Below are 24070 nucleotides of genomic sequence, written 5' to 3' on the forward strand. Positions count from 1 at the left end.
GGAAAGTAGACACCCCAAGGTATTCGCTGAGGGGCATATTGAGTCCATGAAAGATTGAAATTTTTGTCCCAAGTTAGCGGAAAGGGAGACTTTGTGAGGAAAAAACTAAAAAAAAAATCAATTTCCGCTAACTTGTGGCAAAAATTTTTTTTTTCTATGAACTCGCCATGCCCCTCATTGAATACCTTGGGGTGTCTTCTTTCCAAAATGGGGTCACATGTGGGGTATTTATACTGCCCTGGCATTTTAGGGGCCCTAAAGCGTGAGAAGAAGTCTGGGATCCAAATGTCTAAAAATGCCCTCCTAAAAGGAATGTGGGCCCCTTTGCGCATCTAGGCTGCAAATAAGTGTCACACATCTGGTATCGCTGTACTCAGGAGAAGTTGGGGAATGTGTTTTGGGGTGTCATTTTACATATACCCATGCTGGGTGAGATAAATATCTCGGTCAAATGCCAACTTTGTATAAAAAAATGGGAAAAGTTGTCTTTTGCCGAGATAATTATCGGCTTTCACCGGCCATTTTTTACAGATTTTGATTTCAAACTACTTCTCACACATTCGGGCCCCTAAAATGCCAGGGCAGTATAACTACCCCACAAGTGACCCCATTTTGGAAAGAAGACACCCCCAGGTATTTTGTTATGGGCATAGTGAGTTCATGGAATGTTAGTGGAATATGAGACTTTGTAAGAAAAAAAAAAAATCATAATTTTCCGCTAACTTGTGACAAAAAATAAAAAGTTCTATGAACTCACTATGCCCATCAGCGAATACCTTAGGGTGTCTACTTTCCGAAATGGGGTCATTTGTGGGGTGTTTGTACTGTCTGGCCATTGTAGAACCTCAGGAAACATGACAGGTGCTCAGAAAGTCAGAGCTGCTTCAAAAAGCGGAAATTCACATTTTTGTACCACAGTTTGTAAACGCTATAACTTTTACCCAAACCATTTTTTTTTTTACCCAAACATTTTTTTTTTTATCAAAGACATGTAGAACAATAAATTTAGAGAAAAATTTATATATGGATGTCGTTTTTTTTGCAAAATTTTACAACTGAAAGTAAAAAATGTCATTTTTTTGCAAAAAAAACGGTAAATTTCGACTAATAACAAAAAGTAAAAATGTCAGCAGCAATGAAATACCACCAAATGAAAGCTCTATTAGTGAGAAGAAAAGGAGATAAAATTCATTTAGGTGGTAAGTTGCATGACCGAGCAATAAACCGCTAAAGTTGTGGAGTGCCGATTTGTAAAAAAGGGCCTGGTCACTAGGGGGGTATAAACCTGTGGTCCTTAAGTGGTTAAACTAATAACACACAAATAATTAAATGTTACCATGTTTTTTATTGAACACACCATGTAAACATTCACAGTGCAGGTGGAAAAAATATGTGAACCCCTAGACTAATGACATCTCCAAGAGCTAATTGGAGTGAGGTGTCAGCCAACTGGAGTCCAATCAATGAGATGAGATTGGAGGTGTTGGTTACAGCTGCCCTGCCATATAAAAAAAACACACCAGTTCTGGGTTTGCTTTTCACAAGAAGCATTGCCTGATGTGAATGATGCCTCACACAAAAGAGCTCTCAGAAGACCTATGATTAAGAATTGTTGACTTGCATTAAGTTGGAAAGGGTTATAAAAGTATCTCCAAAAGCCTTGCTGTTTATCAGTCCACGGTAAGACAAATTGTCTATAAATGGAGAAAGTTCAGCACTGCTGCTACTCTCCCTAGGAGTGGCCGTCCTGTAAAGATGACTGCAAGAGCACAGCGCAGACTGCTCAATGAGGTGAAGAAGAATCCTAGAGTGTCAGCTAAAGACTTACAAAAGTCTCTGGCATATGCTAACATCCCTGTTAGCGAATCTACGATACGTAAAACACTAAACAAGAATGGATTTCATGGGAGAATACTACAGAGGAAGCCACTGCTGTCCAAAAAAAACATTGCTGCACGTTTACAGTTTGCACAAGAGCACCTGGATGTTTCACAGCAGTACTGGCAAAATATTCTGTGGACAGATGAAACCAAAGTTGAGTTGTTTGGAAGAAAAACAGAACACTATGTGTGGAGAAAGAGGCACAGCACACCAACATCAAAACCTCATCCCAACTGTGAAGTATGGTGGTGGGGGCATCATTGTTTGGGGACATTTTGCAGGCGAACGTAAGGCCATCTGTCCACCAGCTAAAGCTCAACAGAAGATGGGTGTAGCAACAGGACAACGACCCAAAGCATAGAAGTAAATCAACAACAGAATGGCTTAAACAGAAGAAAATACGCCTTCTGGAGTGGCCCAGTCAGAGTCCTGACCTCAACCCGATTGAGATGCTGTGGCATGACCTCCAAGAAAGCGATTCACACCAGACAGACCAAGAATATTGCTGAACTGAAACCGTTCTGTAAAGAGGAATGGTCAAGAATTACTCCTGACCGTTGTGCACGTCTGATCTGCAACTACAGGAAACGATTGGTTGAAGTTATTGCTGCCAAAGGAGGTTCAACCAGTTATTAAATCCAAGGGTTCACATACTTTTTCCACCTGCACTGTGAATGTTTACATGGTTGTTCAATAAAAACATGGTAACATTTAATTCTTTGTGCGTTATTAGTTTAAGCAGCCTGTGATTGTCTATTGTTGTGACTTAGATAAAGATCAGATCACATTTTATGACCAATTTGTGCAGAAATCCATATCATTCCAAAGGGTTCGCATACTTTTTCTTGCAACTATATATCCAGAATAAAATAATAATTTATCAATATACTGTAATTGTGAATTTATAGATGGTTGGATATTAGTGAAGTATGATTGATAAAGAAAAAAACAATTTATAAAAAAAAAAAGGAATCATCTCCAATAATATATTGAAATTAATTGATTGTGCTTGTTTATAGTTTTTAGTTTAGCCTTTACTTAGCTTAAAAAAATACTACATTTTTTTTAAGTAAAACACTTATGGGGGCCCAGAGTGTCAAAAGAGGTGTGGTAGGGGGTCCTCTGTGCCCTCCAGACCGTAACACCTCTCCCATGTGAAGTCACACCCGCTCCTTTGGTTGACACCAACGGCTCACTTGACAGGGACGTGTTGAGATCCTGTGCATGTTCCATGAATGGGGATTGTGGTACACAAATGTGGAGTCTGTAGGAACTTGAGACTGTGCATGCACCGCAATCCCCATTCACAGCGCATACAGGATGTGTGTGTGTCAAAGAAGGTGCAGGCATTAACTCACAGGGCAAAAACAATGGTGCTTATAGAACAGACTACACAGTGTAGAGATATACTGTATATTGTGTGGCACAGTGTATGTGCTATGTGTATAACAAACATATTTCACATAAAAACGTACATTTACTTGGGGGAGTAATAAAGCCCACCATAATGCCCCCCCCCCCCCCAATAGAAATAATTCTCCTTATAATGTGACAGTGCAAAAAATACTGCCTTGTAATGCCCTCAGTTATGCTAATTTCCCCACAGTGCCCTCGTAATGTGCCAGTATAAAATACCCCTATATAGTGCCCCCAGTAAATGCCTCCATAGTGCTCCTCTCTGCCCTTCCTCCTAGTGCCCCCATAATGTACCAGTATAAAATGCCCCATATATAGTGCCCCAGTAGATGCCCTCAGTGTCCCCCATAATTTGAAAGTAGAAAATACCCCTCTTAGTGCCCCCCGTAGATTACCCTATAGTACTCCTCTCCCCCACAGTACCCACCATAATGTGTCCCAGTATAAAATGCTACGGTACAGAGCCCCCCATATAAAATACACCTTCTTTGTGGCCTCAGTAGATGCCCCTATAGTGCCCACCAATAATGTGCCAGTAAAAAGTGCCCCCATAGATGCCCCTCAATCATGTGCGAGTAACAAGAGCACCCCCCCCAATCATGTGCCAGGAACAAGAGCATCCCCCCTTATAATGTGCCAGTAACAAGAGCCCCCCCTAATCATGTGCCAGTAACAAGAGCCCCTTCCAATCATGTTCCGGGAAAAAGAGCACCCCCCAGGTCCCCAATCATGTGCCAGGAACACGAGAACCCCTCCCCCAATCATGTGCCAGTAACAAGAGCACCCCCCCAATCGTGCCAAGAACACGAGAACCCCTCCCCCAATCATGTGCCAGTAACAAAAGCACCCCCCAAATCATGTGCCAGTAACCAGAGCCCCCCCCCATCATGTGGCAGTAACCAGAGCACCCCCCCATCATGTGGCAGTAACCAGAGCCCCCCCCATCCGGTGCCAGTAACCAGAGCCCCCCATCATGTGCCAGTAACAAGAGCACCCCCCCATCATGTGCCAGTAACAAGAGCACCCCTCTTAATCATGTCCCAGGAACAAGAGCCCCTTCCAATCATGTGCCAGGAACAAGAGCACCCCCCAGGTCCCCAATCATGTGCCAGGAACAAGAGAACCCCCCCCCCAAATCATGTGCCAGGAACACGAGAACCCCTCCCCCAATCATTTGCCAGGAACACGAGAACCCCTCCCCAATCATGTGCCAGTAACGAGCACCCCCCCAATCATGTGCCAGAAACACGAGAACCCCTCCCCCAATCATGTGCCGGTAACCCGAGCCCCCCCCATCATGTGCCAGTAACAAGAGGGCCCCCCCATCATGTGCCAGTAACAAGAGCCCCCCATCATGTGCCATTAAAGGGGTTGTCCGAGTTATGAAAAAAAATATATAGCACTGAAAATCTGATGGGCAGCAATATATAACTAAGCTAAGCAAGTTTCAGGCAAAAAATTTATATATATTTACTTATTTCCCTGGTTCTCTTCTGGCCCTTGTTTACATACAATAAAAATAATCTCTGCCCCTCCCCCTTCTCTGCTAAGGGAGTGGATACAAGAGCTGCCCTGAGTGCTGGGAGAATCAGCAGCATGTTGTATGTGTAGGACTACAAGTCCCAGCTGTATAATGACACTGCTAATACACACAGGATCTTCCCCCTACCTTCTTGTGCAATGCTCTCTAGTCTGTCAGCTCCTGTGCCCAGCATTGTCTCCTCACTGCTGCAGCTACCCAGTCTGTGCAGCTGAAGGGGTTAAGAATCCTAGGACAGAGCAGACTGCAGTGAAGGGGGGGCTTGGCCAGCACAGTGATGTCTGTTTACAGGCTTGAAAACTAACTTTATCAGAGCAGGGAGAGAAGCTGACATGACAGGTCATGTGACCCTCAGTGAAATCTGAGAAACCAGGCACTGGAGATAGTGAGTGAATTGGAAAGCTGTTACATTTGCTTAGTTAGGAACATAGAAAGAATAAAAAAAATAACTCTGACAACCCCTTTAACAGGAGGGCCCCCAATGCCCCATCATGTGCCAGTAACAAGAGGCCCCCCCATGCCCCATCATGTGCCAGTAACAAGAGGCCCCCCCATGCCCCATCATGTGCCAGTAACAAGAGGCCCCCCCATGCCCCATCATGTGCCAGTAACAAGAGGCCCCCCCATGCCCCATCATGTGCCAGTAACAAGAGGCCCCCCATGCCCCATCATGTGCCAGTAACAAGAGGCCCCCCATGCCCCATCATGTGCCAGTAAAAAGAGGTGCCCCCCCCCCCCCCATCATGTGCCAGTAAAAGACTTTTACTAAAAGTATGGTATTACATATATAAAAAAATAAAAAAACACTTATACTTACCTCCATCTCAGCAATGCGATGCAGGCCTCTTCCGGCCTGTGTCCTGCGCTGTACGGCTCAGACGGCGCAATTACGTCATCGCGCCGCCTGCACCGGCCTCTGATAGGCTGTCGACTCTAGGCCGGCAGCCTATCAGAGACACAGGGGAGGGACACGCCTCTCCCTGCCCTGCCGCAGCACAGCCATCTGTATCGCGATCTGAGGACAGCGATACAGATGATTATGGAGATGAGCGCTTCCACAATGGAAGCACTCATCTCCCTGTGACGGCACAGCGCCCCCCACTTTAAGTTTTCACCAGGAACAGGGTTTAGGGCCAGCTCGGGGGGGTGGGCAATTGCGGGCTGCTGCCCTGCTGGGCCTATTTGCACGCAGGGGCCTGGAGCTGCAGCTGCATCCGCCCCTACGTTATTCCGTCCCTGACTCTACCTATGAAATAAATATATATATATATATATATATATATATATATTTATAGAAAGAAAGCTGATATTGAAACTGAGGTATTGACTATATTCAGTGAGACTTGGATAAACTAGTGCTTGCATCGAGTAATATGGAATTCAGATATCATTATTAAAAAACTATATACAAGCACAATCAATTAATTTCAATATATCATTGGAGATGATTCATACTTTTCATTTACAGAGTGATTCATTTATTAATTCGTGCATATAAAACAGCGCTATTATATGGACATTTTTCATAATTACCTTTTTTTTTAAATAAATGTTTTTCCTTTATCAATCATGCCTCACTAATATCCAACTATCTATGAATTCACAATTATATTGATATTTTATTCATTTTTTATTTTGTGTATATATGAAATTAGTATGCTATGTATGTATGAAATAATCATGATATCACCAAGTAAAATGTATTTATAATCATGATGTATTAGGCTAAATTTATCCTAAATATACCTCTATTAGTTTTTTTTTTATATTTTATTACTGTTTTACTACTTTTATTTATTCCTTATTAGGATACTTTCAGACTTGCGATGTTGGATTCCGGCAGGCAGTTCCATTGCCGGAACTGCCTGCCTGATCCGGAAATTCGTATGCAAACGGATAGCATTTTTTTCCGGAACCGGCTGACAAATGCATTGAAACACCGGATCCATCTCTCATGGTGTCATCCGGAAAAACAGATCCAGTATTTTTTATTTTATTTTTTTCACTTTTTTAAAGGTCTGTGCATGCGCAGATCGGGAAACAAGATCCGGTTTTCCGGAACACTTGGTACCGGATCCGGCATTAATACATTTCAATGGAAATTAATGTCGGATCCGGCATTCCGGCAAGTGTTCCGGAATTTTGGCCAGAGAAAATACCGCAGCATGCTGCTGTATTTTCTTCGGCCAAGTACTGTAAGAGTGACTGAACTAAAGACATCCTGATGGATTCTGAATTGAAAGCATTCCGTTCAGTATGCATTAGGATAAAACTGAAGCATTTTTTTCCGGTATTGAGCCCCTGTGACGGAACTCAATACCGGAAAACTTTAACCCAAGTGTGAAAGTACCCTTAATTAAAGGCCTATTATTGAATATATGTCTGTCTTTATGCTGAACCAGATAGTAGAGTGCCCTCTAATCTACCAATCTGTATTTTTTTTAAACATTAGAAGAGAAGACCAGTCTTAGTTTGAAAAAAAGTGTTGGAGAAATATCCAACAAAAGGGAACAGGCTTCTTAAATTTGTCACATCTTCTGCTGTCTGTGTGGCAGAAGCCTTAGGCTACTTTCACACTAGCATTTTAGTTTTACGGTACCGAGATCCGTCATAGGGGCACAATACCGGAAAAAAACTCTTCAGTTTGGTCCCCATTCATTGTCAATAGGGACAAAACTGAACAAAACGGAATGCTCCAAAATGCATTTCATTCCGTTTAGTTGCGTTCCCATACCTGAGAGCAAACCGCAACATGTTGTAGTTTGCTTTCCGTCCTGGGATGCGGAGCAAGACGAAGCCAGCATTACTCCCAATGAAAGTCAAAACGGATCTGTTTTCTCTGCCACAATCTTCCACAATAGAAAACTGATCCGTCCTTCATTGACTTTCAATGGAGTTCATGACTGATCCGTCTTGGCAATGTTAAAGATAATACAACCGGATCCCTTCATAACAAATTCAGATGGTTGTATAATCAGTAATTGGAAGCGTTTTTGCTGAACCCTGCCAGATCCAGCAGAAACGCTAGTGTGAAAGTAGCCTTAGGAGCTGGAGTAGATTTCAGTTATAATTAATGCAGTTTTATGGCCTAATAAACTCCGCCCACTTTTTTAAATGAAGTGTCGCACTCTTTTATGCAAAATAACTTTTTGTACCAAATTTTGCAACTTTTTTACACCTAAAACCAAAGAATTTGTAAATGACCCCCCACTGTGTATTGTTAGTTTAGTTTGATTGCGTTTGTCTACAACTGTGATAACACATTTCATTAGTATTATCATGCAGAAATTCTGTTAATTCCAAAGAGCTCATTTATCCTTTTTTCTTGCAACTGTAAATATGTACTGTTTTTATGTTAGAAATGTTTATTTAATATTTTCATGACGGCCCTGGAGCATTTTTTGGGCCAACAGCTGCTATCATTAACCATCTTCAACCTTCTAGTGGATGGAGCTTGTTACGACAGTGCTGCTCCCATTGACGTCATTGTGAGCACCATTGCAATGGCTAGCTCTCACCACTACACAGTTAGAGCTGTCTAGTTCCAGCAACAACTTACAGTAACAGAGCTACGGTAAACCTGAACAGCTAATCAGTGAGGGGTGTCACTCATCTAGTGATGACTTATCCTGAGGATATGCAATCCCTTAGTAAAATCTGGACAACCCGTTAAATATACAGTATAATTAAAATGCTATAATACAACAACATGCTATCTTACTCCTGCCTTTCTAGAATCACTATAGGAAGAAATAAAAGAGCACAATACCATTTCCCCCATCAGGATTGATTAAATAGCAGTGTTTAATGACATTCCTTCCTCTACCTGTAATTATTATTAGGAAAGAAGTTTAGTCGTGTGATGGATTGTGGCTTCATAAAAACAATGCTCCTATTGTGAAGGAGAAGAAAAATATGTTCAGTTTTACATCTGTAGTCTCCTTATAAGAAGAAACAATCCATTAAAAGGAATCTGTTGCCAATTTTAAAGTGTCCTCCCAAAGCGCAGCATAGACTTGTGACAGATCCCCTTTAAACTTCTAGGACATTTTAAGAAATGTCTTTTCAAAATTGTGCTGGTTTTATATTCTTTTCTACTGTGATCTCTAAACCTATATTCATAGTCAGTTTCTGACTTATCTTTTTGTAAAAATGATGGAAAAAATACTGTTCTTTATTCTTGAAAAAGAAAAAAAAAAACATTTGGATAGTGGTGAAAATTTGTTAATGTAACGTTTTACTTTCATTAGGCGTAGTTAATGTCCTCGTCACAACTCCTCTGTGGGTGGTAAATACAAGACTGAAACTTCAAGGCGCCAAGTTTAGAAGTGTTGATATAAAACCTACAACATATACTGGAATTTCAGGTAACTTTATACAAATGTTTTCGCATGCGTAACTTGTATAATTGCACTTTTTTTTATTCAGTTTTATGCACAGGCAAAATTGATTTGGAAAAAGGCAAAAGGTAGTCAGACTAGCAATTCGACTTAAAGGTCATCAATATACAGTATATTGCTGCACAACCCATTATTTTTTTTTTATTCTTCTGAAAATCCTTAGAAAAATGAAACAACGTATACATAATTTGAATTGTGAACTTTTAGATTTGTACTCTCCACAAAAGGGTTTAATATGTGTTTTAATGAAATGCATCTTGAACCATCTACTGATGTTATGGAGCAGTTGCATATTTGTTTGACTCATTTTGAGGAAATGCTATAAGATTGGAGAAACATACAGAATAAGAAAAATAAGTAATAGTTATCGTGGCCAAGCTTAGAACAGTATTCACCAGGTTGACGTTCAAAAATACTGTGTGTGTGTGTGTGTGTGTGTGTGTATATATGTGTGTATGTATATATATATATATATATATATATATATATATATATATATATATAGTGCTCCAGAAAGCCGAAGTAAACTTTGCAGACCACATTATAAAATGGATTTCCTTCTGCCGAAAAACGATATCAATAAAACTGCATATTTTTATATTGTGCTTCCCCAGAGAAAAGCCTTAGGCCTCCTGCACATGACTGTATCCATTTTTGCAATCTGCAAATTGGAGATTCCCAAAACATGGATACCACCCATGTGTGTTCCACATTTTGCGGATTACTACATACTGCCGTCTGTTAGAAATGCCTTTTCTTGTCCGCAACACGGACAATAATAGGACATGTTCTATTTTTGTTTTTTTACAGAGCCTTGGAACGGAAATATGGATGTGGACAGCACATGATGTGCTGTCCGAATCTTTTGTGGACCCATTGAAATGAATGGGTCCCCATCCAATCCACTTGTGTGCATAAAGGCCCTAGGTTCTATTTGGGTGGTGTGGTAAAGCCACATCAAAAACTAATTGGAAAAAAAATGAATTACTAATTTCTTAATGCATCAAGACATGCCATTCCTTTAGGTTGAAATTGAGGGAGCATCCCACCATTTAGCAGTACTGAGAGCACTCCTAATGGCCATGGAGTCTAATGGTGCCTTTACACGGAACAAGAATCAGGCTAATTATCGGGAATGAGCGTTTGTAGAAACAATCGTTCATGACAATTGGCGTCTTTATGGGGTCATAGTGTTCGCCTGACACTTAAACCATTGTTTCTGTGCATTGTTTCAGATTGGCCTTGTATAAACAGGGATCTTCTGCCCAAAAAAAATTATTTTCCCCGGCACCTTCACAAAGGCACTGACAGGGGGGTGTCCCTGCCCCCAGGACAGGAAACAACGCAGGAGCACATGACTTAAAAGGCCTCCTCCCCCTTACCTATCCAGTCGTTGTTTCCTGTCTTTGGGCTACGTAGAAGCCGCTCCTGCAGTGCTGTGGGAGGGCTGGTGCAGGGGACGAGTCTCCCGGGGACACACGTTCCTCCCTTTCCCATCCCTCTGAGTAAGACCTGCGTGCAGGCATCCCCGGGCTCATGATTTTTCCCATGAGAAGAGGGAAATCGCACTGGATCTATGTCGTCACCAGGTGAGATTCTCCTTGGGCAAGATAATCTCGCAAGATTTCCGCCTAATTCCGGGAATAAGAGGCGGGCTAAGATGCCGGCATTTGCGATGAAGTCTGCCATCCAGCTCACCGATTGCTGCCATGCTCGCTCCAGTAGAGGACACCGCTAAAAAGCCTGGTGATCCCGATGCCTCTGCCCTCAGCCCAGTAAGCCTCCTCTCCTGGGGGATGATTATGCTACCTGCTACTGTACAATCTAACCCTGTTGTTTGAATCACTATTGGGGAAGTATTGTTATGGGAAAAAAAAATTTACTCTGGTGAGGTGGTGGCCCTAAGTGCAAGTGTCGGGTTCATGATCCTACTGCACTGAGACCATGACTCCCAAGCCAGCCAGTGGGGAAGCAGGACGCAGAAAATGCGCCATTTGCAAGAAATCCTTTACCTCAAAAAATTGAAAACCCTTGTGCCAGAAATGCACAGAAAAGGTTGTTTCTGAGGAGTCTCCCTCCCTCCTAGAGTCCCTGAGAGCGATTATTAAGGAGGAGGTTAATACGGCTGTGGACTTAAAAATTGGTCGTGGAGATCACCACATCCCAGATATCCCATACCTCTGAATTGCCTTTTGATCTTGATGAGGGAGAGTTGGTTTCTGAATCCGATTCGGCCTCTTCTGATGGCTCAGGCAGGCCCTTATTTCTGTCTCCTAAAAACCATTCGTGCTACTATGCACATTGAAGATATTGAAAAGAGTCGCATTCTAACATGGCCATGCTACGCCCTAGCAGTGCCTCTACTTGTACGGCCAGAACTCTATCGATCTGGCTTAATCAGCTAGAAGAACACATTGCTGCGGGTACCCCTAGGGAAGAAATCCTTGCATCCCTACCCATGTTAAAAAAAAGCTTCAAACTTTCTAGCGGATGCCTCTGCCGACTTAGTCAAATTTTCCGCTAGATCAGCTGCACTTTCAAAAGAGGCCCAAAGAACAATTTGGCTTTGATCCTGGTCATGGGACGCAGGCTCAAAAAGTCACCGGTGTTCCATCCCCTGTGAGGGGGACAGATTATTTGGTTCTGGGTTAGATGACATCCTTGAAAAGGTGTCTGATAAAAAGAAAGGATTCCCCCTGGAAAATAGGTACTTTCATCAGAGACGGTCCTTTCAAAACCAAAGAAGGGCCTGAGTGGGCTCCAGAAAGTGGCAATCTTCCAAAGGCAGAGGTAGAGGGTTCTTACTTAACCCCGAAAGTTCTTCTCGCCCTACCCAATGATGCCAGAAGTCAGGTAGGAAGCAGGTTAACGGGTTTCATTCCTGCTTGGGAACAAATCCATGCCTCCCCGTGGGTAATAAACACTCTAAAGGAATGATTAAAACTGGAGTTTTTATCCCCCTCCGTTAAATCAGTTCACAATAAACAAAAAGCTGTCTCCTCTACAAAAACAACTTTGTCTAGAGTCAGAAATCTCCTTAATAGAAAAGAAGGTACTCCTTCCTGTCCCAAAAGATCAATACAGAAGGGGGTTCTATTCTCCAGTCTTTTAGTACCAAAACCAAACGGGGCCTTTCAGTTGATAATAAATCTAAAATCCCTAAACAGGTCAATTTTATATACAAAAAGTTCAAGATGGACACCATAAAATCTACCGTAAATCTGCTCCCTCAAGATTGTTTCATGGCAACAATAGATTTACAGGATGCCTATTACCATGTTCCAATATATCCACCACAGCAAAAATATTTACGAATCGCTGTTTTCATGGGAGAAAATTTGTGCCACTTCCAATTCAGAGCCCTTCCGTTCGGTCTCTCTTCAGCCCCAAGAGTGTTTTCCAAATTCATGTCCGAAGTCCTAAAACACCTACATCTCCAAAAAATTCTAATACCATATCTGGACAACTTCTTAGTAGCATCTCGCTCAGAATAACTCCTCAGACTCCATCTCTCCCTGGTTCAGGACTGTTTCACCATCCTGGGGTGGATCATAAACTTAAAAAAATCTGATCTGTCCCCAGACAGAAGAAAGATCTTCCTTGGGGTTCTATTGGACTCTCATCTACTAATGCCCTTTCTACCCACAGAAAAGAGGACCAAGTTGTTGGACAGTTCTGGGCCTTCTCACTTCCACAATCCCGTCAGTCAGATGGGCGCAGAGCCATACTCGAGTCCTTCTTTCCTCGTGGGACGGAACAGTCTCTGCCCTAGAAAAGAAGATTTACATCCCAAATTCTGTAAGAAAAATCCCTCATGTGGTGGAAAGTAGGAAAAAACCTAAACACAGGGGTTTACTGGAGACAAAAATATCAAATGATAATCACCACAGATGCCAGCGGATCAGGATGGGGAGGCCATGCAAATGGTAAGATAGTACAAGGCAGATGGGGCCAGGATATGTTAAAAGCTTCTTCAAATCTAAAAGAGCTTACGGCCATTTACAAAGTCATCACTTCTCTACAGACGCCCTCATCCTCAAAACACGTAAGTGTTATTGGACAACACCACAGCGGTCGCTTACCTCAACAGGCAGGGCGGAACCAGAAGCCACTCCCTAGCAGCTGTAGCTCGCGACATATTTCTCTGGGCAGAGAAAAATCTTTTGTCCTTATCCGCAGTCCATGTCAAGGGAGAACAAAATTTTGTTGCAGATTTCCTCAGTCGAACAACCTTGAAGGAAGGGGAATGGTCTATAAATCCCCAGGTGTTCTGCAAGATCTGTGAAAAGTGGGGAAATCCGGACTTGGATCTGTTTGCCACAGGCGTCAACAGGCAGACCGAAAAATTTTGCTCTGTCTCCTGGCAAGATCAGCCACTTTGGATAGATGCCATATCCCAGCCTTGGCCAAACACTCTTTTGTATGCATTCCCTCCTTTCAGTCTAATGTCAAGGACGCTTATGAAAATAGAGGAACAGTCTCAGGTGATCCTCATTACACCGTTTTGGCCGACGAGGGCCTGGTTTCCCATGCTCCTCAAACTATCTGCGGGGGTGTTCTGGACCTTGCCACAAATCCCGGACCTTCTCCATCAGGGTCCGATTTATCATCCAGGACTAAAACAGCTCAACCTGACTGCCTGGAAGTTGAACGGTCAGCCTTAAAAAAGAAAGGATTGTCAGATGAGGTCATTTCCACTCTTATGCTGAGTCGTAAACCAATTACCTCAAAAATGTATTTAAGAGCCTGGAAAGCCTTCCTGTCCTTCTCAAAAAAATATCTTTTTCCCGACATACATCAAATACTTAAATTCTTACAATTTGGTTTGAACAAAGGTCTTTGACCCGCCACTCTAAAAGTGCAAATATCTGCCCTAAGCACCTTCTTAGATAAAAAAAAATTAGCTGACTCACCCCTTATTAAACTCACAGAATGAAGATAACCCTGTTCAAGGGAATATAGTAGAATTAGGTCAGTTAGTAAACCGATTTCACAGAATTACCATTAATTCTAAGACATAGCTTTTAATAATCATTGTTAAAATATTGGACCCTTTTGATACAAAAATAAATAATAAATACAAAGTTAAATCAAAAAACCTATGTGCCACTTGTCTCCTTTATGCAGGAAAGGCAGCCAAGTATGATTTTGATAGGCTAAAGGGGCAATGTCCCTAATGCTCCCCCTATTCAGGTAGCCCTGCCTACAAACGGAATAGCCGCCCCGATAGGGGCGATCCCGTATCTCGTACCTCCTATTGATCCCTGGAGGGCCCTAGTACGGGTGAATAAGGCTATTCCTAGTTGGAGACCTGGACTAGTCTATACAATTACAAAAAACAACAAACAACATGTATAGAACACCCCCCGTGTGGTGGTAAATAGACCAACCATTGATAGATTGTGCAAGGAATAAATCGTGAAAAATGTAGTAATAATGTAGGTCAAGTGTCAAACTGGCACTTCTCACCCTCCCGTCCCAACGCGTTTCGCCTCGTTGGTGTTAGGCTCCTCAGGGGGCAAAAAAACAAAAACAGCAGAGTGTCCTACACCATAGATTATAACAACAAAGAAGAAAGAAGAGAAACCACGATATGTATTACTCTCCTAAAATAGAGCCCTCCAGGGATCAATAGGAGGTACGAGATATGGGATCGCCCCTATCGGGGCGGCTATTCCGTTTGTAGGCAGGGCTACCTGAATAGGAGGAGCATTAGGGACATTGCCCCTTTAGCCTATCAAAATCATACTTGGCTGCCCTTCCTGCATAAAGGAAACAAGTGGCACATAGGTTTTTTTATTTAACTTTGTATTTATTATTTACCCCTTATTAAGCGCTTCATTAAAGGGGCCACAAGAATGTTACCAACTGTCTGTTCTGTAATCCCACCATGGGATCTAAACTTGGTCCTCTCCGTATTGATGGAGCATCCGTTCGAACCAGTGGACAAAATTTCCTTGAAGCTACTAACCTACAAAACTGTATTTTTAGTTTCAATAACCACTGCGAGAAGGATTTGGGAAATACAAGCCTTTTCCTGTAGACCACCTTACCGAACAGGTCAGAAGCACAGAGGTTAAGAAATGATAAGCTCAGAGTCCTGTCTACAAATGCTCGCAGTTTAGGTAAAAAAATCTATGAACTTGGGTCAATAATGGCATCTGAGAATGTAGATTTAGTGGCTGTTACGGAGACATGGTTTAATGAAAGAAATGACTGGGACATAACCATACCAAGGTACTCTTTATACAGAAGAGACAGAGAAGGCAAGAAAGGAGGAGGAGTGGCCCTGTATGTGAAAGATAGCATTAAATCTAACCTAATACAAGTTGGTGAGGCCAACATAGAGTCAGTTTGGGTTACGTTGCAGTTTGCTAACCATGCAGTAACTCGTGTAGGTGTGATATATAGACCACCTGGTCAAGTTAAAGAACTAATTGATCTACTAGTTGAAGAAATAGCTAAAATGACAATGAAAGGAGAAGTTATCATTATGGGAGATTTCAATCTTCCAGATATAAACTGGAAAACCAAAATAGCAAGTTCTACCAGGAGTACAGATATTCTAAATTCCCTACTGGGGTTATCTCTACAACAAGTGGTTGAGGAGCCAACCCGGAGGGAGGCCATTTTGGATTTGGTATTCACAAACGGGGATTCGGTATATGATGTCATTGTAGGCGAAACCTTGGGATCTAGTGATCACCAGTCAGTGTGGTTTAATATAAGAACTGTGAAAGAGTCCCACCACACAAAAACAAAAGTTTTATATTTTAGAAAAACAGACTTTTCAAAAATGAAATTAGTCATAAATGAGTCCTTATCAGACTGGAACGGATTACATGGAGTCCAGGAGAAATGGGACTACTTAAAAGGTGCATTATTGAAGGCAACAGAAAATTGCATTAGACTTGTCAGTAAAAACAAAAAAAGGAGGAGACCACTGTGGTACTCAGCAGAAGTGGCCCAAATCATTAAAAATAAAAAGCTAGCATTTTGTAATTATAAAAAAACCCAGAGCAATGAAGATAAGGAAATCTACAAGATTAGGCAGAGAGAGGCCAAGCAAGTTATAAGAACTTCTAAAGCGCAGGCAGAAGAAAAACTAGCTCAGTCTATGAAAAAAGGGGATAAGACATTCTTCAGATATATAAATGAAAAAAGGAAATTAAAACAAGGAATAACTAAATTAAAAACAAAGGACGGAAGGTATGTAGAAGAGAATAAAGGGCTAGCCGACTGCCTTAATGAATACTTCTGTTCAGTTTTTACAAAAGAAAAAGGAGAAGGACCTCCACTAGAAAGAATGACTAATAAATCGTTTGATGCATGTATCTTTACAGAGGAAGATGTTCTAAGTTTGCTGTCTAAGGTGAAGACAAATAAGTCACAGGGGCCTGATGAGATACACCCAGAATTATTAAAAGAGCTTAGTGGTGAGCTGGCAAAACCGTTAACAGATTTATTTAACCAATCATTAGTAACAGGAGTCGTCCCGGAAGATTGGAAATTGGCTAATGTCGTGCCCATTCACAAGAAAGGTAGTAGGGAGGAATCGAGCAACTATAGACCAGTGAGTCTGACATCAATAGTAGGCAAATTAATGGAAACCCTATTAAAGGATAGGATTGTGGAACATCTAAAATCCCATGGATTGCAAGATGAAAAACAACATGGGTTTACTTCAGGGAGATCATGTCAAACAAATCTTATAGATTTTTTTGACTGGGTGAATAAAATAATAGACGGTGGAGGTGCAGTAGACATCGCATATCTAGATTTTAGTAAGGCTTTTGACACTGTCCCACATAGAAGACTTATCAATAAACTGCAGTCATTGAGCATGGACTCCCATATTGTTGAGTGGATTAGGCAGTGGCTGAGTGACAGACAACAGAGGGTGGTAGTCAATGGAGAACATTCAAAACAAGGTCATTTTACCAGTGGGGTTCCACAGGGATCTGTACTGGGACCGATTTTGTTTAATATCTTCATAAGTGATATTGCAAAAGGCCTCGCTGGTAAGGTTTGTCTTTTTGCTGATGACACAAAGATAGGTAACAGGGTTGATGTTCCTGGAGGGAAACGCCAAATGGAAAAGGATTTAGGAAAACTAGAAGAATGGTCAGAACTCTGGCAACTGAAATTTAATGTGGATAAGTGCAAGATAATGCACCTGGGGCGTAAAAACCCAAGGGCAGAATATAGAATATTTGACACAGTCCTGACCTCAGTATCTGAGGAAAGGGATTTAGGAGTAATTATTTCAGAAGACTTAAAGGTGGGAAGACAATGTAATAGAGCAGCACGAAATGCCAGCAGAATGCTTGGATGTATAGGGAGAGGTATAAGCAGTAGAAAGAGTGAAGTGCTTATGCCGCTGTACAGAACACTGGACCTCACTTGGAGTATTGTGCGCAGTACTGGAGGCCATATCTCCAGAAGGATATAGATACTCTAGAGAGAGTTCAGAGAAGAGCTACTAAACTAGTACATGGATTGCAGGATAAAACTTACCAGGAAAGGTTAAAGGACCTTAATATGTATAGCTTGGAAGAAAGAAGAGACAGAGGGGATATGATAGAAACTTTTAAATACATAAAGGGAATCAACTCGGTAAAGGAAGAGAGCATATTTAAAAGAAGAAAAACTACCACAAGAGGACACAGTTTTAAATTAGAGGGGCAAAGGTTTAAAAGTAATATAAGGAAGTATTACTTTACTGAGAGAGTAGTGGATGCATGGAATAGCCTTCCTGCAGAAGTGGTAGCTGCAAATACAGTGAAGGGGTTTAAGCATGCATGGGATAGGCATAAGGCCATCCTTCATATAAGATAGGGCCGGGGGCTATCCATAGTATTCAGTATATTGGGCAGACTAGATGGGCCAAATGGTTCTTATCTGCCGACACATTCTATGTTTCAATATTGGACGACCATATAATCCTAAGGCATTGCCCTTCGTTCCTTCCCAAAGTGGTCTCTAGATTTCACTGTGATCAGGAAGTCCTCGTTGCCTTCATTTTGTCCACACCCAACTACCTAAAAAGAGAAGAACTTCCACAACCTGGATGTTAGGAGGACTGTGTTGGCTTACCTAAAAGCCACAGAGTCCTTCAGACTCTCAGATCAACTTTTCCTTCAATACCAAGGTCCCAACCAGGGAAACGGGGCCAGCAAGTCATCTATAGCAAGATGGATTAGAGATGTCATTGCAACAGCTTATATCAAAAAGGATCTCCTTCCTTCTACAGGAATAAGAGCTCACTCTACAAGGACCGTGTCATCCTCTTGGACAGAGTCGGCCTCGTCTCCTTAGACCAGATCTGCAAAGCGGCCACGTGGACAAGCCCTATGACCTTCTACAAACATTATGGACTTGATGTTCAAAAAAATCGAGACTTACCCTTTGGTCGTAGAATTCTTGCTGCTGTCGTCGTCGTTTCCCCCCCCCCCCCCAGTGGATTACTCTGTTAATCCTCCTGTCAGTGCCGTTGTGGAGGTGTTGGGGGGGAAAAGCAGAAAGGTAGAAATTGCTCTTGCCGATAATTGGTTTTTCCAATAACCTCTACATTTTTCCCTCCCTTGTAGATTTATATTATGTGATATTATGCTTCTATTATGTTATCCTTTTGTCAAATGATGTAATTTGATATTTAATACAATTTTTCCCTGGCACCTCCACAACGGCACTGACAGGAGGGTGTCCCTGCCCCCAGGACAGGAAACAACGCAGGAGCAACTATTTAAAAAGGCCTCCTACCCCTTACCTCCCCAGTCGTTGTTTTCTGTCCTCTGATCGTAGGAGCGCTCCTGCAGGGCCAGGAAGATCTATTTTGCCCAGCCTGGATCTATTCCCCACGTGTTGGGAGGGCTGGTGCAGGAGACAGGTTCCCCGGGGTCGCGCTCGCCGTCCTTTCCCGTCTCTGGAGTAAGCCCTGCTTGCAGGCATCCCCGGGCTTTACAAGTCCCGTGCGCATGTGGGAATCGCACGGGATTTCAGGTCACCAGGCGAGATTCTCCTTGGGCAAGAGAATCTCGCGAGATTTCGGGGGCGTCGCTTCCGGGTTAGGGGTGAGGAGCTGCGATGCCGGCGTTTTGTGACTGCAGCCGGCCATCCAGCTCATGCTCACCTGCGGCCAAGCATGCTTGCCTGAGGAGAAGATACCGCCAGGAAGCCTGGTGATCCTGCCTCTGCCCATAGCCCGGTAAGCCTCCTTCCCCAAGGGAGATAAATTTTAATATATATGCACAGATGTTTTATGAACAATCGCCCTATATTGGGTACTTGTGTGCACATCTAGTGAGGTGGTGGCCCTGGTTTTATTATGGTGTTTTATGGTCCTATTACCCCTATGTCTCCCTTTTAGGGCAGTGAGAACATGACTTACAAGCCAGCCAGCGAAGTGTGTCGCAAAAGATGCGCCATTTGTAAAAATACTTTGCTTCAAAGAGCAAGAAAGCTTTATGTCAAAATTGCACAGAAAAGATAGTGTCTGAGGAATCACCATCTCTCCTTGAGTCTGAGAGCAATTATAAAGGAGGAAGTTAATTCCGCTGTTGATTTAAAAAGGACTTCAGTCACCACGGCCATCTACCTCACAGAGATCCCACACCTCTGATGTTCCCCTTGAATTTGATGAGGGAGATTTAGTTTCTGACTTTGAATCATCCTCTTTGGATGACTGCTCTGGCAGACCCCTATTTCTTCCAGAAGAGACTGACGGTCTAGTAAAATCTATCCGTGCGACCATGCATATTGAGGATGTTAAAGAGGTCCACTCCATACAGGATCACATGTTTCCGGGGCTGGGTTAAAAACGTAGAAGGGTCTTCCCGATCCATAATAATATTAAAGCTTTAATATCGAGAGAATGGAAAGACCCTGCAAAAAGAACCATGGTCCCCAACTCCTTCAAAAGGAAATATCCCTTTTGAAGAATCAAACACATTTATGGGACAAAACACCTAAGGTGGACATTCCAGTTGCCTGGATTTCATCCATGGATCCCATGGATAAGAAATCTGAAAGCATGTTAAAAAAATCCTGGGAAACAAATACAGCAATGTTACGTCCTAGCATTGACTCTACCTGTACAGCCAGAACCCTCTCGGTCTGGCTATATCAGTTAGAGGAACACATTGCAGCAGGTACCCCTAGAGAAGAAATTTTGGCGTCCCTTCCCATGCTTAAAAGAGCATCTAACTTTTTAGCAGATGCCTCGGCTGACCTCGTCAGACTCTCAGCCAGATCTGCCGCACTCTCCAATGCGGCTAGTAGGACAGTCTGGCTTCGCTCATGGTCGGGAGACGCAGGCTCTAAGAGTCGCCTGTGTTCTATCCCCTGTGAGGGAGACAGACTGTTTGGTTCTAGAAAATAAATACTACCATCAAAGGCGGTCCTTTCAGAATCAAAGAAAGACCAGAATAGACCCTAAAAAGAAAGAGGGCTCCACGAAACGGCAACCTTCCAAAGGTAGGGGTAGGGGTTTCCTACTTAACCCCGAGAGTACTTATCGCTCCACCCAATGACGCCAGAAGTCCTGTAGGGGTCAGATTGAGGGCTTTTTTTTCCAGCCTGGGAAAACATCTATACCTCCCAGTGGGTTTTAAATACTCTAAAGGAGGGTCTAAAACTCGAATTTACCTCCCTTCCCCCAGATCGATTTACAATAAACAAGAGACTCTCCATAAAGGGAAAACATCTTTGTCTAGAGTCAGAAGTATCTTCCCTAATAGAAAAGAAAGTACTCCTTCCTGTTCCAAAAGATCAATACGGGAAGAGGTTCTATTCTCCGGTCTTCCTAGTGCCAAAGCCAAATGGGTCCTTCCGACTGATAATAAACTTTAAATCCCTAAACAGATCAATCGTTTACAAAAAGTTCAAAAAGGAAACCATAAAATCAACAATAAACCTCCTTCCTCAAGACTGGTGGCTACAATAGATTTACAAGATGCTTACTATCATGTCCCAATATATCCACCCCATCAAAAATATCTAAGAATCGCAGTCTTTATAGGAGACAAATTGCGCCACTTCCGATTTCAAGGTGCTTCCTTTCTGGCTTGCCTCAGCTCCAAGAGTATTTTCCAAAGTCCTGTCCGACGTTATAAAATACCTACATCTCCAAAAGATATTAATAATACCTTACCTGGACGATTTTTTGGTAGCAGCAAGCTCCAAAGAGATGTTCCCGGGTCCAAGCCTGCTTTACCACTCTAGGGTAGATCATAAACTTCAAGAAGTCGGATCTGTCCCCAGAAAGAAGAAAAGTCTTTCTCAGGGTTCTTCTGGACTCTCATCTTCTGATGTCCTTTTTACCGGCAGACAAGAAGGCGAAAATAATGCTGGAAGTGTACAGATTCTGCTCCCAAAGGACGGCCACCCTCAGGAACATAATGACGATCCTGGGCCTTCTCACCTCCACGATTCCATCTGTCAGATGGGCTCAGAGCCATACTCGGGTAATCCAGTCTTTTCTCCTTTCTTCATGGAACGGAACGATCTCTGCCCTGGAGAAAAAGGTTTACCTCCCGAGTGAGGTAAAAACATATTTAAGATGGTGGCAAGTACAGAAACGCCTAGTCCCGGGGGTCTATTGGAGACAGAAGGACGTGATGCTAATTACCACAGACGCCAGTGGTTCAGGATGGGGAGGCAATGCAAACGGAGGGTACATACAGGGCGAATGGGGCCCAGACATGATAGATGCCTCATCAAATGTAAAAAAGCTCATGGCCATCTCAAGGTCGTTACTTCTCTTCACACGCTCTCTTGCTCAAAGCACGTGAAAGTATTGTCCGACAATACTACAGCGGTCGCCTACCTCAACAGGCAAGGGGGGACAAAAAGTCGCTCTTTAGCAGCCGTAGCTCGGGACATTTTTTTTCTGGGCAGAAAGAAACCTATCATCCCTTTCGGCAGTTCATGTGCCGGACAACAGTCAAAGAAGGAGAATGGTTTTTAGATCCCCAACTATTCATTTCTGCGAAAAATGGGGCTGTCCGGAAATAGACTTATTCGCCACAAGGGTAAACGAGCAAACCAAAAAATTCTTCTCCCTCTCCGGGCAGAGTTGCCGCTTTGGTTAGATGCCCTAGCCCAACCTTGGCCGAGCACACTATTGTATGCTATCCCCCTTCCTTCAGCCTAATACCGTCAACGCTGATGAAGATAGAGGAAGAGCGAGCTTGTGTGATCCTCATCGCACCTTACTGGCCAAGGAGGGCTTGGTTTCCTCTACTGCTGAAACTGTCTGAGGGGATTTACTGGACATTTCCACAGAACACTGACCTTCTTCATCAGGGTCCCATGAGGCATCCAAACTTAAAACAACTGAACCTGACGACCTGGAAATTGGACGGTCAGCGCTAAAAGAGAAAGGTCTGTCAGATGAGGTGGTTGCTACTCTCATGCTGAGCCGCAAACCAATTACCTCGAAAATATACCTAAGGACCTGGAAAGCCTTCCTGACCTTTTCAAAAAATTCTCTTTATCCTGACATCCCTCAAATTTTGGAGTTCCTGCAAGCAGGTCTAAACAAAGGTCTTTGTCCTATTACTCTAAAGGTTCAGATATCTGCCCTCAGCGCCTTTCTGGATTTTAGACTAACCGATTCCCCTCTTATTAAACGCTTTATCAAGGGGGCTACCAGAAAGATTCCGACTGTTCGTTCCATGGTTCCACCTTGGGATCTGACTCTAGTCCTCTCTGTGTTAATGGAGCCTCCATTTGAATCGGTGGATGAAATCTCTCTAAAACAATTAACTTAGAAGACAGTATTCTTAGTGGCAATAACCACCGCCAGAAGAATTGGGGAGATACAAGCCTTCTCCTGTAAGACACCCTATTTGTCTATACTAGACGATCGTATAATTCTAAGGCACTGTCCCTCATTTCTTCCTAAAGTGATCTCCCACTTCCATTGTGGTCAAGAAGTCTCGCTGCCATCCTTTTGCCCACATCCTTCCTCTGAAAAAGAGAAGAAATTTCATAACCTGGATGTAAGAAGATCTGTCTTAGCCTATCTAAAAGCCACGGAGGCTTTTAGACGATCGGACCAACTTTTTCTTCAAAACCAGGGTGCCAATAAAGGAAAAGCCGCCAGCAAGTCTTCCTTAGCCAGATGGATTCGGGATATCGTCTTCACTGCTTACATCAAGAAAGGCCTTTTACCTCGTGTAGGAATAAGAGCCCACTCCACTAGGGCAGTTTCATCCTCCTGGGCAGAATCCGCCTCGGTCTCTTTAGATCAGATTTGTAAAGCGGACACCTGGGCGAGTCCCATGACTTTCTACAATCACTATAAACTAGATGTGCAAAAGAACCTGGACTTATCCTTTGGGCGTAGAGTTCTTGCCGCTGTTGTCCCGCCCTAGTAGATTACTCTGCTATTCCTTCTGTCAGTGGCGTTGTGGAGGTGCCGGGGAAAAGTGTAAATTACTCTTACCGGTAATTGGATTTTCCATTAACCTCCTCAACGGCACTGCATTTTCCCTCCTAATTTAAATGCAAGTATTATGTTTATGTTGTCAAATGATGTAATTTTGATATTTAATACCATTTTCTTTTGCATCTTCTTCGAGTACTCTCTTACTGACTGGTGAGGTAAGGGGGAGGAGACCTTTTTGAATAGTTGCTCCTGCGTTGTTTCCTGTCCTGGGGGCGGGGACACCCTCCTGTCAGTGCCGTTGTGGAGGTTACTGGAAAATCCAATTACCGGTAAGAGTAATGTACACTTTTCTTTTTGCATCACTTCCGAGTACTCTCTTAGTGACTGGATAGGTAAGGGGGAGGAGACCTTTTAAATTATGTGCTCCTGCCTTGCTTCCTG

General features: G+C 42.9%; 1 protein-coding gene across 3 annotated transcripts in view; it reads left to right on the top strand.

Annotated features, from left to right (window-relative positions):
- Positions 1 to 24070, top strand: part of SLC25A17 (solute carrier family 25 member 17) — a 490576-nt gene that overhangs the window by 198693 nt on the left and 267813 nt on the right. For all 3 annotated transcript variants that reach the window (XM_040407517.1, XM_040407518.1, XM_040407516.1), the window contains exon 5: positions 9088 to 9204. In XM_040407517.1, the coding sequence (XP_040263451.1) occupies positions 9088 to 9204 (117 nt within the window). The remainder of the gene's footprint in view (positions 1 to 9087; positions 9205 to 24070) is intronic.

This window comes from Bufo bufo, chromosome 9 (genome assembly GCF_905171765.1).
Source record: "Bufo bufo chromosome 9, aBufBuf1.1, whole genome shotgun sequence".
Taxonomy (NCBI): domain Eukaryota; kingdom Metazoa; phylum Chordata; class Amphibia; order Anura; family Bufonidae; genus Bufo; species Bufo bufo.